Source organism: Dendrobates tinctorius, unplaced genomic scaffold (assembly GCF_039654945.1).
Source record: "Dendrobates tinctorius isolate UK_male_01 unplaced genomic scaffold, ASM3965494v1 ptg000003l, whole genome shotgun sequence".
Taxonomy (NCBI): Eukaryota; Metazoa; Chordata; class Amphibia; order Anura; family Dendrobatidae; genus Dendrobates; species Dendrobates tinctorius.
Genome location: NW_027361671.1, coordinates 85,201,050 through 85,219,661, shown reverse-complemented (window position 1 = coordinate 85,219,661; position 18,612 = coordinate 85,201,050). Strand labels below are relative to the sequence as shown.

The following is an 18,612-nucleotide window of genomic DNA, read 5'->3' as shown; positions in this document are numbered from 1 at the left end:
CGCAGACTATTTGATTAATGCATCTTTGGATGCGGCTAGATGCGTAGCACTCGCTGCCGCAAATGCAATTTCTATTAGGAGGGCTCTGTGGTTGAGAACTTGGCGTGCAGATTCAACCTCCAAGAAGTCCTTAACTTCTTTACCTTATAAGAGCGGCTGCCTATTCGGTGAGAAGTAGGACCAGCTTATCGCTGACTCCACAGGGGGCAAGAGCAGTTTTCTCCCTCAGCAAAGGGTTAAACAGCCTTTTTGTCACCAGCTTCAGACACTGTTTCGGTCCTATCGCAACCCCAGGTGGGCTGCAGCAACCCATGTGTCAGTTCGCCCCAACCAGGACAGAGATCATCAAGTTTCATATAGAGCCAACCCTTTGGGGAGAATGCGATCCCAACAGCCCAGATCAAGGGGACCTAGGTCCCAAAGATCTTCAGCCAAATGACTCGAGGCAAGTTCTGGGCGACACCAGCAGAGTAGGCGGTCGCCTACTCTGGTTTCGCCATGTCTGGCTCTCGTCGTACAAGACACATGGGTAAGGGAGCTGTCTGGTTTTGCCATGTCTGGCTCTCTGTCGTACAAGACACATGGGTAAGGGAGCTGGTATCCTCTGGGTACAAGTTAGACTTTGTCAAGCACCCCCCAAGATGATTTTTTCTTTCTCGTCCTCCCAAAATGTAAACCCGGGCACAGGCCTTGTTTAAGGCCATCAAATTGCTCTGGCAAAATGGTGTTGTGATCCCCGTACCAGAAAACGAAAGATTTCATGGTTTCTATTCCAACCTGTTCACGGTCCCCTAAAAGGACGGGACTGTCAGGCCCATTCTGGACCTAAAGCTTCTGAACAGATTTGTCAGGGTCAGACATTGCCGGATGGAGTCTCTCCACTCGGTCATAGCTGCCATAGGACAGGGAGAATATTTGGCCTCTATCGACATCCAAGATGCGTACCTGCACATCCCCATTTTCCCTCCACATCAGAAATTTTTACGCTTCGCTATCAACGGCCTACACTTTCAGTTCACAGCCCTCCCCTTCGGGCTAGCTACTGCCCCCAGAGTGTTCACAAAGGTCATGGTGGTCGTCATGGCCATCCTGCACTCCCGGGGCATAGTCGTCTTGCCTTACTTAGATGACCTCTTGATCAAAGGCCCTTCATATCGAGCATGCGAGGAGAGCGTCGACATCACGCTAGATTCTCTTTCCCGCTTAGGGTGGTTGGACAACCTGAAGAAATCATCCCCTTTTCCAGCTCAGAGGATTTCCTTTCTAGGGATGATCTTCGACACCTCCCGAGGGTTGGTAATCCTCCCTCAGGACAAGGCCCTAGCTCTTTGGCAGGGAGTCCAGGTACTTTGCCAACCAGTCCCTCATACCATTCGTTTTTGCATGAGTGTCTTATGGAAGATGGCGGCAGCAATGGAAGCAATTCCATTTGCCCAACTCCATCTTCACCCCCTGCAGCATGCCCTCTTGGCATTGTGGGATAAGAACCCATTTACACTCGACCATCGGTGCTGGTTGTCCATGCAGATCAGGCAGGCACTCGGGTTGGTGGTCACAACCGACACCAGTCTCCTCGGCTGGTGAGTGGTTTTTCACCATCACACGACCCAGGGACTGTGGTCGCCGCAGGAGGCACACCTTCCGATCAACTTGTTAGAGATACGAGCGATCCGGCTGGCTCTGCAACATTTTCATCATCTTCTAGCAGGCCGCCCCATCCGTATTCAATCAGGCAATGCCACGGCCGTGGCTTACATAAATCATCAGGGGGGCACCCGCAGCAGGGCAGCCATGCACGAGGTGGGGAACGTCCTTCACTGGGCCGAGAGGAACCACTCGGTGATATCGGCAGTCCACATCCCGGGAGTAGAGAACTGGGCGGCAGACTTCCTCAGCCGGCAGGGTCTTGTGTCCGGAGAATGGTCACTACACCCCGAGGTCTTCCGGCAAATTTGCCAACTTTGGGGAACGCCGGATGTGGACCTGATGGCCTCCAGGGTGAATGCCAAAGTGCCCGCATTTGTTTCTCAGTCCGGGGATCCGCAGGCAATCGCGGTGGATGCGTTGGTTCTGCCATGGAACCAGTTTAGCCTCCCATACCTACTATTTCCCCCGCTGCCACTACTTCCGAGGGTCATCAAGAAGATCAAGGCAGAAGGGGTTCCAGTGATTCTGCTGGCCCCAGATTGGCCTCGTTGGGCGTGGTACGCAGACCTGGTGCAGCTACTACCGACATTCCCTGGCGGCTGCCAGAGCGCCCAGAACTACTTTCCCAGGGCCCGATCTACCACCCAAACTCAAGGGCCCTGTGTTTGACGGCTTGGCCGTTGAATCTTGGATTCTGACCTAGGCTGGGTTCGGACACAAGTTGGTTGCTACAATGGTTAGCGCACAGAAGCCTGCCTCAGCACGTATTTACCACCACACCAGGAAGGTTTTCTTCACATGGTGTCGGGACCACGGTTGTTCTCCACTAAGACTCTCTATTCCCAACATCTTGGCTTTTCTCCAGTCTGACTTAGACTCAGGTTTAGCTCCAAGTTCCCTCAGGAGACAGATATCGGCCTTATCCGTCCTGTTCCAGCGCAGGATTGCTACCAATCTGCAGGTAGAGACCTTCATCCAGGGAGTCTCACACTTGGTACCCCCCTATAGGACCCCTTTGGACGCCTGGGATCTTAACCTGGTCCTAGGTGTTCTCCAGGAAGCTCCATTCGAACCACTACAAGATGTCTCTTTGACATAACTTTCCTGGAAGGTGGTGTTCCTCGTGGCGATAACATCAATCAGGCGGGTCTCGGAGCTGGCAGCTCTATCTTGCTGAGCTCCGGTCCTGATATTTCACAGGGATAAGGTGGTTCTCAGGCCAGCCCCTCCTTTTCTGCCAAAGGTTGTTTCCTCGTTTCACATTAATGAAGATATTGTCTTGCCCTCATTTTGCCCAGCACCGGTATACCGTGTGGAAAGGGCTCTTCATACGTTGGATCTGGTGGGAGCTCTCAGGAGGTACATGTCACGGACGGCATCCTTTCGTTAGACAGACACGCTGCTCGTGCTCCCCGAGGGTCGCAGGAAGGGACTTGCTGCCTCAAGATCGACCATAGCTAGGTGGATTCGGTTGACGATCCAGGAATCCTACCTCATCGAGCATCTCGAAAAAAAGGATTTTACGGTGAGTATCACAAAAATCCATGTTTTCTGCTACTTTTTTTTATGTAGAACATCTGCTGCTTTGAATTATCAAGCAACGTGGATATGATTTCATGAAAATTCATGCACACTGTTCGACTGAAGAATCTGTAGATCTGTGGTTTTGGTGCATTTTTTTCTCTGTGGGCTTCTATGGGAAGCCTGAAAAACCACAGTTGAATTTTTATTTGTCCAAAATGTCCTGGTATGCTGAAGCATAAAGATTTCCGTTCAGTGGCCTAGACCAACTCCTGAAAAAATCCTCCCATAGCATTATCTATGCTCCACCAAACATTACAGTTGGTACAATGCAGTCAGACAGGTAACGTTTTCTTGGCATTCCCTAATCCCAAACTTGTCCATCAGATTTGCCTAATAGAGAAGTGTGATTCGTCAGTCCTCAGCATATGTTTCCACTGCTCCGGAGTACCTTGGCGGTGTTTTTTATACTTCATGTGACATTTTGCATTGTACTTGGTAATGAAAGGCTTCATGCAACTGTTCGACCATGGGAACCCACACCATGAAGCCCTATGTGCACAGTCTATGTAATGGTAAATGATAGAGGAGGTTGGACCTCACAATAAATTGTGAAATATATTGGCGCACATACAAACTGACTTGTTACAATGCTGACCTCCTATTTCAGTGCTGTGCTCAAATTCTGTGAGCTCTTTACAACCACCTATTCTTTCGCAGCCTGAAAAAGAAACTTGAATTTGATGATTTGTATAACGATACACAGTAAAATGCAAAAAATCAACACAGATTGCTTACCAAAATTATCAACTGATAAACAAAGATTGCTTGTTTTTTCCCCCTAAAGTTGCCCAGAGAATACAAATCCTAGATATGACCACAACATGCCTATCATGACAGTCATCACGTCTTCCTTTGGGAACCCCTGGTAATGGGCTATAATTGATGGGGCAAGTTGCAGTCAGCAATACATTCAATGAAAGGCCATCTATGTGGTACAAGGATGCCTTGGGTCTTGGGTCCACCAGAGACGGGTATAGGGTTTGTGTAGCGGGGTAATTCTAGTGAGTCAATTACATATAAGAACCGTTTTTTTTTTCTCAGAATCGTTATATGCAGCTATTTAGTGGACAGTAGTGGTAAAATAATATAATTTACAATCAGTAGAAAAATGTTAACGGCTGTCATGGTTATTTTACATTTTGATACAAATTAATAGTGAGAGCAGAACTGTGTAATCCAATGTGAAGTATGTAAAATTCATTAATTACTCAAATCAAAGAAGCAGATTTGTTTGGCCCGATGCTGCAGGTCTTCACTGTAATGTCATTATTTTAAAAGGTTCTAGATGAAATAATATTTATTACCTTTTCTTTATCAGGTCAGTCATCACCCACCAGCTGCAGCTCATCATGTGTACTCCAAGAATGGCTGGAGTCTATGGCAGGAAATCACCATTGCCAGTAAATTCAGGGGCAAATATCTCTCTATTATGCCATTAGGTAAGGCTAAAGAATCGCACGCTCTGGGGAGAGGTAGAAAACTACACACCTAAGTATGCCAAGGTGCAAATTTTGTGGTGTTGTTGAATGTTATCTAATGTGGGTACAAAGTACACCTGAAAGAGTCCTAGTCATTGGTAACACTAGACACTCATTTCCTTCCCAATAGAAATTAAAGAAGTATTGCCATTTCAAAAATTGCTAAAATATTGCTAGGGAATGCCATCACTTTATATTAACTACAAACTTGAGAATAAAGTGAGGCCTTCCGTGTTTTTCTGATCACAAAAGGGTTGTAGCACCACAGCAGAACTGCAGTTACTTCTCAGAATCATTAGCAGTTCCAGAAGCCTGACGCCAACAATCAGAGTGATGTGCCGGTACTGAATGAAATGGAAATGCCCCCTTACACCACATTCACATGTTCAGTATTTGGTGAGGTTTTACCTCAGTATTTGTAAGCCAAATCCAGGAGTGGGTGATAAATCCAGAAGTGGTGACGTGTTTCTATTGTACTTTTCCTCTGATTGTTCCACTCCTGGTTTTGGCTTACAGATAATGAGGTAAGAGTACAGTACTGACCTAATACTGAATGTATAAATGTGGCCTTAAAATCCTGGTTCGGTATTGTTCCATTTTCCTCTCAAAAGTGCCTTTTGAAGGTCTTCCTGTAAGCTATTGCGATCAGAAAACATGGATTTTAAAGATTGGCGGGGTGTGGGACAGCGTATGTTCTAGAGGGTCTGATTCATTGGCTCAGCTCCATATCGTAGTCATGTCACACAAAATACAGTATAAAGCACCTTAAAAGTCTAATGGGACCAATCCTACTTTTATTAACACAGAATATCATCTGCCATTTCAAAATCCAATCCCCTGTGGGCCTAATCTATTCGTCTCCATAAAGACAACATCGCACACTTTCCTCTGACCTATTTTCCCCGTTTGAATCATTATTGTGTTTTCATCTTAAGATGTTTTATCTGGAGGCAAATACGTGGTAAATCACTGCCTAAACATACTAATTAATTCAGGGTTTTTTGTCCAAATTGTTTATCACAGGGGATATCCACTTGGAGTTTCTGTCCAGCGGCAACCATTATGTATGGAAGAAGGTCACCTCCACAGTGCACAACATCATTGTAGGCAAACTCTGGATAGACCAGGTAAGGATAGGAGAAATTAGCATTTCTAAATGTCCTGATTTACAAATAAATATTTTCTTCCAAATCCATGCATTGCCATTGTAGTGCTAGGAACAGAGCGGCAAAATGACATAGATGACTTATTTTCATCTGTGCTACATTGTTCTGCATCTCCTCTCCAGTACACAGCCGATGCAGTAGATATGCTGTTCATTTATTGAAATTGTTGGCTGATTTTAATGGAATATTCAAGATGTGAAGCAAGATAACAATAGTACAGCCATTTTTGGGGGTATATGCAATATACGGGTGCTTCTTAGTAAATTAGAATATCTTCAAAAAGTTAATTTATTTCAGTTCTTCAATACAAAAAGTGAAACTCATATATTATATAGAGCCATTATTAACAGAATGATGTATTTCAAGTGTTCATGTCTGTTAGGCTGCGTTCACACGTTGCGTTTTTTTCGTGGCGGTTTTAAACGCAATTTTGCCGCGAAAAATAAGCATCCCAATCCTACGGGATTCCGCAATGCTGTGCTAATGCTGCGTTTTTTTCCGAGGCGAAATCGCTTTACGGTAAAAAACGCAGCATGCTCATTAATTTAGCGGAATCGCCGCGATTCCACCCACATAGGAATGCATTGTTCTGCTTACTTTCCACATGTGGCTGTGGCCACCATGCGAAAAATAAGCAGAACATTTGCGGATGGTACCCACTGTCCGGAGGAGTGGAGACTGTCCTCCGGGCTGTGGGTACCATATCCCTGTAAAAAATAGAAATTAAAATAAAAAATATTGTTATTCTCACCTTCCGGCGTCCCGCGCAGCCTTCCTGCCTCTCTCCACGCTCCCGGCATCTTCCGGTCCCAGTAATCCTTTGCGAGAATGACCGCGATGACGTCGAGTCATTATCTCAGTAAATTAGAATACTTTATAACACCAGCTTCAAAAATGATTTTAACATCCGAAATGTTGGCCTACTGAAACATATGTTCAGTAAATTCACTCAATACTTGGTTGGGGCTCCTTTTGCATCAATTACTGCATCAATGCGGTGTGGTATGGAGGCGATCAGCCTGTGGCACTGCTGAGGTGTTATGGAAGCCCAGGTTGCTTTGATAGCAGCCTTCAGCTCATCTGCATTGTTGAGTTTGGTGTCTCTCATCTTCCTCTTGACAATACCCCATATATTCTCTATGGAGTAAAGGTCAGGCGAGTTTGCTGGCCAATCAAGCACAGTGATACTGTTGTTTTTAAACCAGGTATTGGTACTTTTGGCAGTGTGGACAGATGCCAAGTCCTGCTGAAGAATGAAATTTCCATCTCCAAAAAGCTTGTCAGCACAGGGAAGCATGAAGTGCTCTAAAATTTCCTGGTAGATGGCTGCGCTGACTTTGGTCTTAATAAAACACAGTGAACCTACACCAGCAGATAACATGGCTCCCCAAATCATCACTGATTGTGGAAACTTCTCACTAGACCTCAAGCAGCTTGGATTGTGTGACTCTCCTTTCTTCCTCCAGACTCTGGAACCTTGATTTCCAAATGAAATGCAAAATTTGCTTTCATCTGAAAACACCTTGGACCACTGAGGAACAGTCCAGTTCTTTTTCTACTTGGTCCAGGTAAGACGCTTCTGGCATTATCTGTTGGTCGTGAGTGGCTTGACACAAGGAATGCGACACTTGAAGCCCATATCTTGGATACGTCTGTGTGTGATGGCTCTTGAAGCAATGACTCCAGCAGCAGTCCACTCCTTGTGAATCTCCCCCCAATTTTTGAATGGCCTTTTCTTAACAATCCTTTCAAGGCTTCCATTATCTCTGTTGCTTGTGCACCTTTTTCTACCACACTTTTTCCCTTCCCCCATGACCGCACACCTGAGAGAGGGGATCCGCCCAGTCAGGACAGGAACCCTACTGAAAATAAATGGGTGGTACCTCTTCCTCGCTTTAGTTGGGTTTCCTGTCCTGACAGGGACCCTTGTGCTGAAAGACGGCGGTTCAGGATTTTTTGTGTTTTTTCTTTTTGCTCACCCACACCTCTGCCGGCACTGGAAGAACAGGCAGGGTGCCTGTATGCCGGCCTTCAGGTGGTGGAAGCGCCATCTGCGGGTCCTGTGGGGCCTCGTCATACAAGCTGGTGTGGGGCAGCGCAGTCAGGGTTCCGGCGACTCTTCTGTGGCTGCCACGCCACTGTCCCTCTTCTGCCGGCTGTCCATCACTCCAGGGTGAGCACCACTTTTGGGTAGCACTGCAGGCGTCACGGGCAAGGCACTCTGTGAATGGGCGTGCCCGCTTGACGTCAGTATGACGCTCCAGATCCAAGATGGCAGCGCCCATGGGGAAAACGCCGGCCGGTGGCGCAGTCATTTTTCAGGCATCCCAGCAGGATAGCGGAGGAAGGAGGGGCATAGAGGGGCACCGGAGAAGGTGGACAGCATAGTGGATCCCTCTTAAAAGGAGGCATGACCACAGAAGAGGCTCATATGTCTAAAGTTCAATATGGTGTATGTGGAGCAGGAGCAAGAGCATGAGCTCTTACCATATTCTAAGCCGGGTCACCAGAGGAAATCTAGCACCGGGAGGAGCAGTTGCTCGAGTGGCAGAAGTGGCAGTCATCCCGACCAGAGGTCACAGGACTCCTCAGCATCCAGGAGGGACGTTGTTCGTACCCTTGATCAGCCTCCGAATCCGGTACCCTTGATTGACAGTGGTGGTGAGTGATGTACGAGAATGTTACCCTGGTGGTAATGGGGATAATTTTTTTCTGATTAATCACCAGGGGCTGAGGAAATCTAGCACCAAAGCCAAAAATAAGGTGTTAGGGCTAGCGGAACGCACCAAATAATAAAATAATAGTAAGGTGCATTCGCAGCCCGGGGTCCACCGTGCAGGGGTGGTAAACTGCTGCTTAGTAATGGCGGAAGTATAAAGCGGTGTACCAAAGGTCACACGTAGGTTAACGTCACCCAGTGTGAACAGAAGCGAACTTTGTTAACTCAGAGTCGCGCTACCGCAGAACATAAATGCTGGTGCCTTTTTAGCTCACAGATACCGGCCACGGAGCGCACAGAAAGTGGTCGCAGAACTCTGCCCCAAGGACACGGGGTCAGAGTCCCTCTAGACCTTCTGAGCGCGCGGTGTCGTACCTGCGGACGCCACTATAGACGCTGACTATGGAGTGTCAAGCATGTGCACCGTGGACACTAATGCCTGTCTCAGACTCTGTCCTACCTACACCTAAGCCTGGGTGCTTAACAGGCTAGGCTGCACAACACATGCGTACCAAGGGTAGGGGTTTCTTAATGAGTCATTCACCAGAGACATTAATACATGCATACGACACTCACTCCTGATAGTCTGATAATGCAGACTATACTAGCGCATGGCCGAGCGGCCATGTGAACCTTTTATAGCCGTGTCCTTACGGGACCTTCCTGACCTTTCTGACGGTCCAATCCGAGCTGGAGAAGGACATGAGCATTTGACCTCCGATCTCCAATGAGAGATCGTCCCACGGGCATGCTCAGTGGACCGAAAGGAGGACTTAGTCCCTGGAGTAGCTCGCTGCTGACCAGCATGCATTGCTTTAGCTGGGCCAGAGGTAGCAGCAGCAACCAAACCCACAGAGCTGGTTTGAGCAGAGTTCTGGGATCGATGAGTCTGCTGAGCTGGTTCCTCTGCGGCCAAAGAGGAATGGGAGACTTCCGGATGCAAGCCTCGGGATTCCTGCTGTGCAGCGACAGGAACCCGACGCCTAACATAAGGAGTGTGCCATTTGCAAATCCCCCCTGGCAGTTCAGTGGCAGAAGGATCTCTGTGCTGACTGTATACATAAAACAATAAGGGATGAGACCCCCAACTTCGCAACAAGCCTTAGGGCCATAATGAGGATGGAGGTAAAAGGCTCTCTAAAGTCAGCTTTAAGAAAAGGGAGCAATAGGAGCCGCGTCTCCCTCATCCTCCTCTCCCCAATCCTCGGACTCCTCGGAGAGTGATATAGGGGGCCGACCGTGCTTTCCAACCAAGGATATGGGGAGACTAGTTAAAGCGGTCAGGTCCACAATGGGCCTGAAAGAAGACAAACACCTAGATCCTTAGAGGATGTTATGTTCGGGGACCTGGAGGAAAAGGGGAAGTGCACCTTCTCCGTTAATACGAAGGTGAAGGCGTTTATAGACAAAGATTGGAAGAGGCCAGAGAGGTTGGGTTGCTTACCTTCCTCTTCCAAAAAGTACCCTTTTGAAGAAAAAGACTTTGAGAGCTGGAAAAAGGTCCCTAAAATTGATGTGGCCGTGGCTAGGTCCTCAAAATAATTGTCTCTACCTTTAGAGGACTCTGGCATGCTAAGAGACCCATTGGACAGAAAGGCAGATGGGTTCTTAAGACACACCTAGAAGGCAGCGGCAGGCGGTTTGAAACCAACGATAGCTGGGACATGTACTGCTCGCTCTCTTATGATCTGGCTGCAACAGATTAACTAACAACTGAGAGATTAAGTCCTGTTGAATGCAGCTAGATGCACCCTGTGACTAAAAGGGTGTCCAGGTGATTTACCTTCAAAGAATAGACTTTGTTCCATCCTGTGTGACGGACAATTCCTCTTTTGGGCAGAAGCTGTAGGATATTTTGAAAAAGGCAGGGGATAAAAAGAAGGGATTTCCCCATTTCCCAGGAGAGACCAGGAAACCTTATTTTTGGAGAAGGAAATTTAATAGAGATCGTCTCCTGGGGGAAAGGAAGAGCTGTGACTTTAAGGACAGAAAGAGGTCTGGTTACATGTTCAGAGGACCCTCTACCTCATCTAAAAAGTCCCCCCAATGACATCAGGTCAGAGGTAGGGGGAAGGCTCTCTCTTTTTCTCCCTGCCTGGGTGAATATCTCCTGAATATCTCCCCCAGTGGTTGGGTACTGAAAGTCATCAGAGACGGCTTAAGAATAGATTTCATCAGGCCACCCCGAGAGACCTTTGTGTTAACACCTCGCAGTAAGTCTCAGAAGGAACAACTAGCCCTGGAAGCGGAGGTCTTGGGACTGGTGAAGAAACAAGTTCTGTAAGAAGTCCCAAGGCAGGAGGAAGGAAGGGGATTTTATTCCCCCCTATTTTTGTTCCAAAGACGGATGGTTCTTGGAGAACCATTGTCAACCTGAGGACACTCAGTCAGTGAGTAGAGAATTATTCCTTCAAGATGGAGTCAATAAATATGACTATAACGATGTGGTTCCAGCACTGCTTCATGGCGGTCATACACTTAAAGGGAACCTGTCACCCTCCAGGGTGTTTTTAAGTAACAGAGCCACCTTCAGCAGCACTAAGGCTGTAATCTGTGAAGGTGGCTGTTCTGTTTCTGACCCCTAGTAACGCCGAAATATTGACTTTTATAACTAGGTCCCCATACCTGCATTGCGTCCCATAGGTATGGTGTGTCCCCCTGTATCAGCTGCCTCCCAGCCGTCCATCATGCCCCTGTCTTGCATCTGGGCGCCGCCTCAAAGCCATCCATCATGCCCCTGTCTTGTGTCTGGGTGCTGCCTCCCATCCGTCCATCATGCCCCTGTGCGCCGACGCCTCCTCCTTTTTGTATGCCGGCGCCTGCGCTGTGACAACAGTTCTCGGGCATGCACAGTGCGTGCTGCCCAGGAACTGACATCAGGCCATCAAGCCTGCATGTTTTGGAGTCCCCTGATCCCACCCCGCAGTGTGTTATGAAGTATTCACACTGCGGGGCTGGGAATCTGGGGACTCCAAAACACGCAGGCTTGATGGCCTGATGTCAGTTACCAGGCATCGCGAACTGCACATGCCCGAGAACTGTTGTCACAGCGCAGGCGCCGGCATACAACACAGGAGGAGGCGGCGCACAGGGGCATGATGGACGGATGGGAGGCGGTGCCCAGACACAAGACGGGCATGATGGAGGGATGGGAGGCGGCACCCAGACTCAAGACAGGGGCATGATGGATGGATGAGAGGTGGCGCCCAGACACAAGACAAGGGCATGATGGCGGGCTGGGAGGCGGTGCCCAGACACAAGACAGGGGCATGATGGACGGATGGGAGATGGCCCCCAGATGCAAGACAGGGGCATGATGGGAGGCGGCTGATACAGGGGGACACACCATACCGCAATACAAGTATGGGGACCTAGTTATAAAAGTCAATATTTCGGCGTTACTAGGGGTCAGAAAAAAAAATAGCCGCCTTCACAGAATGCAGCCTTAGTGCTGCGGACGGTGGCTCTTTTGCTTAAAAGCGCCCTGGGGGGGGTGACAAGTTCCCTTTAAAAGATGCCTACTACCATGTCCCAATCCATCAGGATCATCAAAAGTACCCGAGGATAGCTCTATACAGTTGTGGCCAAAAGTATTGACACCCCTGCAATTCTGTCAGATAATACTCAGTTTCTTCCTGAAAATGATTGCAAACACAAATTCTTTGGTATTATTATCTTCATTTAATTTGTCTTAAATGAAAAAACACAAAAGAGAATGAAGCAAAAAGCAAAACATTGATCATTTCACACAAAACTCCAAAAATGGGCCAGACAAAAGTATTGGCACCCTCACCCTGATACTTGGTTGCACAACCTTTAGCCAAAATAACTGCGACCAACCGCTTCCGGTAACCATCAATGAGTTTCTTACAATGCTCTGCTGGAATTTTATACCATTCTTCTTTGGAATATAAAGCAATAGGTGAAAATATAAAATATAACCTTTAATCAATCATTTAAAAGTACTAATTATGTGTCACCTTGTGAAGGTAAAAAAGCAGCATACAGCTGCTTATCAGGCATTTAGGCCTATACTTAAAGAAGAAAAAACGGCCAAGCCTGAATATAGGGATGTCGATTGTCACCCAAAACAAATCTCTATATGGGTGTACAAAAACATCTGTGGGTTACAGCAGTTGAGAACACTTTACCATAAATGCCATGACCCTTTTGCATATATATATATAATAAAAATGCAAATTTTAGCCAGAAAGGTCACCAAGGACCAAAAATGACAGTCAGGTGAGAATAATAAAAGAGGAACAATCTCACCCAATGGATGGATGGGCCAGGAGTCCGGGAGGATCCTCAATTCAATCCAACTGGAGGATGCAATAGGGGAAGACAATACCCTGTCACATCCCTAACATCTGAATTCGGCTCAAACCCCAGACTCCTGCCCTAACAAGGGCAGTCCACAGCTGACCCTAACAACACATGCCCTGCACTTTCCCTAAGGTGATGTCCCGACGCGTTTCATCCAAGTACAATCATCTGGGGACTAAACTTGTAAAGTGCCATAGTGCTGATGATAAGAGAAAAACTTCCACTCCCTATGCTGTCTCATTTTTTGGTGAGACTTATGTCAGTTTGTCCTTGAAACTGTCTAGTGCTTTATCGACCATTCTTCTTTGGCAAACTGCTCCAGGTCCCTGATATTTGAAGGGTGCCTTCTCCAAACTGCCATTTTTAGATCTCTCCACAGGTGTTCTATGGGATTCAGGTCTGGACTCATTGCTGGCCACCTTAGAAGTCTCCAGTGCTTTCTCTCAAACCATTTTCTAGTGCTTTTTGAAGTGTGTTTTGGGTCATTGTCCTGCTGGAAGACCCATGACCTCTGAGGGAGACCCAGCTTTCTCACACTGGGCCCTACATTATGCTGCAAAATTTGTTGGTAGTCTTCAGACTTCATAATGCCATGCACACGGTCAAGCAGTCCAGTGCCAGAGGCAGCAAAGCAACCCCAAAACATCAGGGAACCTCCACCATGTTTGGCTGTAGGTACCGTGTTCTTTTCTTTGAATGCCTCTTTTTTTCTCCTGTAAACTCTATGTTGATGCCTTTCCCCAAAAAACTCTACTTTTGTCTCATCTGACCAGAGAACATTCTTCCAAAACGTTTTAGGCTTTTTCAGGTAAGTTTTGGCAAACTCCAGCCTGGCTTTTTTATGTCTCGGGGTAAGAAGTGGGGTCTTCCTGGGTCTCCTACCATACAGTCCCTTTTCATTCAGACACCGACGGATAGTACGGGTTGACACTGTTGTACCCTCGGACTGCAGGGCAGCTTGAACTTGTTTGGATGTTAGTCGAGGTTCTTTATCCAACATCCGCACAATCTTGCGTTGAAATCACTTGTCAATTTTTCTTTTCCATCCACATCTAGGGAGGTTAGCCACAGTGCCATGGGCTTTAAACTTCTTGATGACACTGCGCACGGTAGACACAGGAACATTCAGGTCTTTGGAGATGGACTTGTAGCCTTGAGATTGCTCATGCTTCCTCACAATTTGGTTTCTCAAGTCCTTAGACAGTTCTTTGGTCTTCTTTCTTTTCTCCATGCTCAATGTGGTACACACAAGGACACAGGACAGAGGTTGAGTCAACTTTAATCCATGTCAACTGGCTGCAAGTGTGATTTAGTTATTGCCAACACCTGTTAGGTGCCACAGGTAAGTTACAGGTGCTGTTAATTACACAAATTAGAGAAGCATCACATGATTTTTCGAACAGTGCCAATACTTTTGTCCACCCTCTTTTTTATGTTTGGTGTGGAATTATATCCAATTTGGCTTTAGGACAATTCTTTTTGTGTTTTTTCATTTAAGACAAATTAAATGAAGATAATAATACCAAAGAATTTGTGTTTGCAATCATTTTCAGGAAGAAACTGAGTATTATCTGACAGAATTGCAGGGGTGTCAATACTTTTGGCCACAACTGTATGTCCAGGGACAGATCAGACACTGCCAATATGCAGCCCTTACTTTCAGTCTGTCTACAGTTCCAAGGGTTTTTACCAAGGTAATGGCGGAGGTGATGTCTTACCTTCATTCTCGGGACACAGTTAGACGCGTTTCCCCGTACATACAGTTCATCAGGTCTGTCTCCTCATCGGGACACCTCACATCTATGGCATAGCTGGGTTCCTCATTGTGCCTCCTGATGAACCATATGGACGGGGAAACGCGTCGAGGCTGGACCTAAGTTTGGGCTAAACCCCTGCTTTGTTTTTTTCTTTGGCATCAATTATATTGATATCTGTGTATATATGGGAACCATTGTGGACAAATCTTTGTTGTTCCCTATCTGAACCATGTTGTGAATCTTGCTATAGATTTTCTTTGGCTTCTTGCATATGATCTCTTGTCCAGCTGTAGGGATATTGTCATTCTTAGTTGTGGGAACCCTGCGGCTTATATATGATATTCTTATGAGCCATTTAGATTTTGGATTTTTTGTTATTTGTAACTTAAGCCATAGGTGATTATCCTTGAAAGGACAAGACCATTGTTGTTGATGTATTTGCTATACAAGAGTTTTATTGTATATAATAACCTGTTAGTCTAATGTTATAGATAATAAGTACTATCCTTTCATCTCTTTTAATTGCTCATTGTTTTCCCACCTGTAGTGTGATAGGGTTTATCAGGGCTAGTCTGGGACAGCCGTCGAGGAGTGGGGGTGCCAAATAATCGTATCTTTTAGGATGCCAGCCTCCACAGTCAGGTAGGGACAGGAGGCTATTCTAGAGACTTGACAGGCTATTGTTATTAACTTATGCTTGTTTATGTTAATTGATCATGTGCACTGGGTGGTGAATTTTACCTTGAATATCCAATTAAAGATTTGTGTTTTTATGGGAATATATGTTTACACTTTGATTCTTCTTCCCTGGTCCTAGAGGACATTTTTTTTGTTGTATCTAAAAGTACCATTGCCAGATGGATCAGGGAGGCCATTAGTTTATCCTACTCTATGAGTGGCGCTCTGGTTCCTGAAGGCATCAATGCTCACTCCACCAGAGCCGTGCCTACCTCCTGGGCAAAGAAGGCAAAGGTATCGATTGATCAGATATGTAAGGCCGCTACCTGGTACTCACCATCTACCTTTTTCAAACACTGCCGACTAGATCTATCCTCCTCTGCTGACCTAACCTTTGGTAGAAGGGTGCTGCAAGCGGTGGTCTCTCCCTAAGGTGTTTTATTCTCCAAAAGTCTCTCAGGTGTGCTGTCATGGAGGAAGGGAAAACACCAAGGTTACTTACCGGTAGCTGTTTTTTCCAGAACCCATGACAGCACCTGTATATTCCCCCCCTTCTCACTCCTTTGGTGTGCACTATAGTTTGCGGTGTTTTTTGTTGATATAATGTGGTGATAGTTTTGCCGTGTGAACTAACCAGGGGGACCTCTCATGCTCTGTAAACCAACTGAAGCGAGGGAGAGGTACCACCCTTTTATTTTCAGTAGGGTTCCTGTCCTGACTGGGTGGATCCTCTCTCTCGGGTGTGCTGTCAAGGGTTCCGGAAAACCGGCTACCGGTAAGTAACCTTGGTGTTTTCCTTCCACTCAACTTTCCATTAATATGCTTGGATACAGCACTCTGTGAACAGCCAGCTTCTTTAGCAATTACCTTTTTTCGTTTACCCTCCTTGTGAAGTGTGTCAATGATTGCCTTCTGCACATCTGTCAAGTCAGCAGTCTTCCCCATGATTGTGGAGCCTACTGAAACAGACTAAGGGACCTTTTTAAATGCTTAGGAAGTCTTTGCAGGTGTTTTGGTTAATTATTCTAATTTACTGAGATAATGACTTTTGGGTTTTCATTGGCTGTAGGCCATAATCATCAACATTAATATAAATAAACACTTGAAATAGATCACTCTTTTTGTAATGACTCCATATAGTATATGAGTTTCACTTTTTGTATAGAATAACTGAAATAAATTAACTTTCTGAAGATATTCGAATTTAGTGAGAAGTACTTGTACTCCATTGTGAAGCATTTAATGGATCTTTTTCTTTGTGGCTTTAATAGCAATAAATAGCAACAACATTTAGCATAAAGACATAGTTTGTTTCATGGAAACTATTTCACCAGAGTACTGTTGAAAAAAACTTTAAAAAGTCACTTTTTTTTTTGCTAAAGCTTGAAGTTGCAACTTTTGATGTGTTTGCGCCATTCTCGTCCCATTTCTAACAAAGTGGGTGGAACATGGACAGGGCATGACAAAATTAATGACGACCAATGGCGTTTGCTGTGCCACAAATCTTACTCCAGCAGGTTATTTGTGGTGAGACTCACACAGAAGTGTATACCACTTGTCTGGCGCTCCTAATTCTTGAAGCGGTGTACGTTTCCTCATGAATCAGGAGTGTCTGACTCCAGCACGCCCCCTCATCCAGACCAGCGTGAACAATGCCGGCATTGATGAATCGGGCCCAATGCGTCTACTTTTTTTGGACTGGAATTCCCTGGGCCTATTAGAGTAAATGATTCTGGGAGGACCCATGTATACAGAACATAAGCTTATCCATTCTTAATAGCATTGTAAAGTTTGCTTTTAGTATTGCATACAGAAGAAATTTCATCAGTAAGATCTAATTGAATGAAACCATAAAAAAATAAACACTGCTAACAAAGTCAGCTCCAAATGAGTGAGAGGATGGACGCAATGGCGCAGAGGTGGACACCGACAGAATAGGGCCCCTGTGCAAGGAATGTATATGGGCCATTTGCAGTTTAATATTGTGCCTATGACTAAAGCTGCTTGCTGCTCTGGAGGAGGAATTGGGCCTTCTTACCCCTGTGGTTGCACCAATGGTGTGCGCTATTCTATAATTTTCTGCACACACATGAAAGTCGAGTTTACGCTGAAATTAGACATCTTGTAATATTGCCCAACCACTCAATCAATTGCTTCTTAAAGCTTACTGCTGGATCCTGAAAGTTTTCTATGTAGCTACCACAACCAATTTTCTCGCAGGAACCATCTGAGATATCAGACATGACTCTCCTGTCTTGAATAGTACTGGAGCTTTCAGATTGAACGTTTTTTTTTCGTTTGTTCTTTTTTCTCTGACCATTCATGATATTTACTTAACAGTTTCTCTCTCTTTTTTTCTCCTATAGTCTGGAGACATAGAGATTACGAATTATAAAACCAAGGACAAATGCCAGCTGAAATTCACACCGTATAGCTACTTCTCAAGGGACATTGCAAGAAAGGTAGTGATTGATTCAGCATGCGTATAAATTATTGTTTATTGAACCCTTATACAATGAAGCATTGTTTTAGGACACATTTTATGTTTTATCTTACTGACTGATGAGACATTGTAGACTGAAAATTGGATACAAATTTGAGTGTCAAAATGCTCCTATCAATCTCACAGACATCCCTATTCTAAATATCAATATCTGGTTATAAATAACAGTAAAAAGAAGCGTTACGACTTGTCAGTTGTTTATAATAAATAGTGCATAAAATATTACCACAGTCCACACGACCAAACAATATATTTAGGAAATTTGAATCTTAAGTAGTTAATGCGACCCTCCAATACTGAATCTGTGCGTGACTATATATTTACCATATTTACCGTTCTCCTGTCCATGCCTCCCTATGTCAGATTGGCAGCCTTTTCTCATTTTCTCCCAAATTGACATGGAAAGGTAGAATCATGAGAGATGGCTTAGTTCAGATTTTCTACGGCGCTTCATCTACAATGGAGAAGAGAACGGAACACTGATTTATCATAGGTAGGCAGTAGCATCAAGAACAAAGGGCTTGAGAAATGGTGACTTACATGGGCATTTAGGTTTGGGGGTGAAGCTTTTCTTTGAAGGCAAAGTTTAAAAACTTTTGATGACTTATACCCACCACTCAATAATTTTGATCGTGAAGAGTTTGGATACTTAGACCAAATTACACAAAGAGAGGGGTAGAAATGCTCCGCTAATCCTTGAGCTGAGAGATGTGCGGGCTCCTTATAAAATTCCATTTTTTCGTGCACTGCTTTA

General features: G+C 45.6%; 1 protein-coding gene across 1 annotated transcript in view; it reads left to right on the top strand.

Annotated features, from left to right (window-relative positions):
- OSBP2 (oxysterol binding protein 2) overlaps positions 1 to 18,612 on the top strand; it is a 313,014-nt gene that overhangs the window by 273,666 nt on the left and 20,736 nt on the right. The window contains exons 9-11 of the mRNA XM_073558063.1: positions 4,550 to 4,670; positions 5,733 to 5,836; positions 17,722 to 17,817. Coding sequence (XP_073414164.1) covers positions 4,550 to 4,670; positions 5,733 to 5,836; positions 17,722 to 17,817 — 321 coding nt within the window. The remainder of the gene's footprint in view (positions 1 to 4,549; positions 4,671 to 5,732; positions 5,837 to 17,721; positions 17,818 to 18,612) is intronic.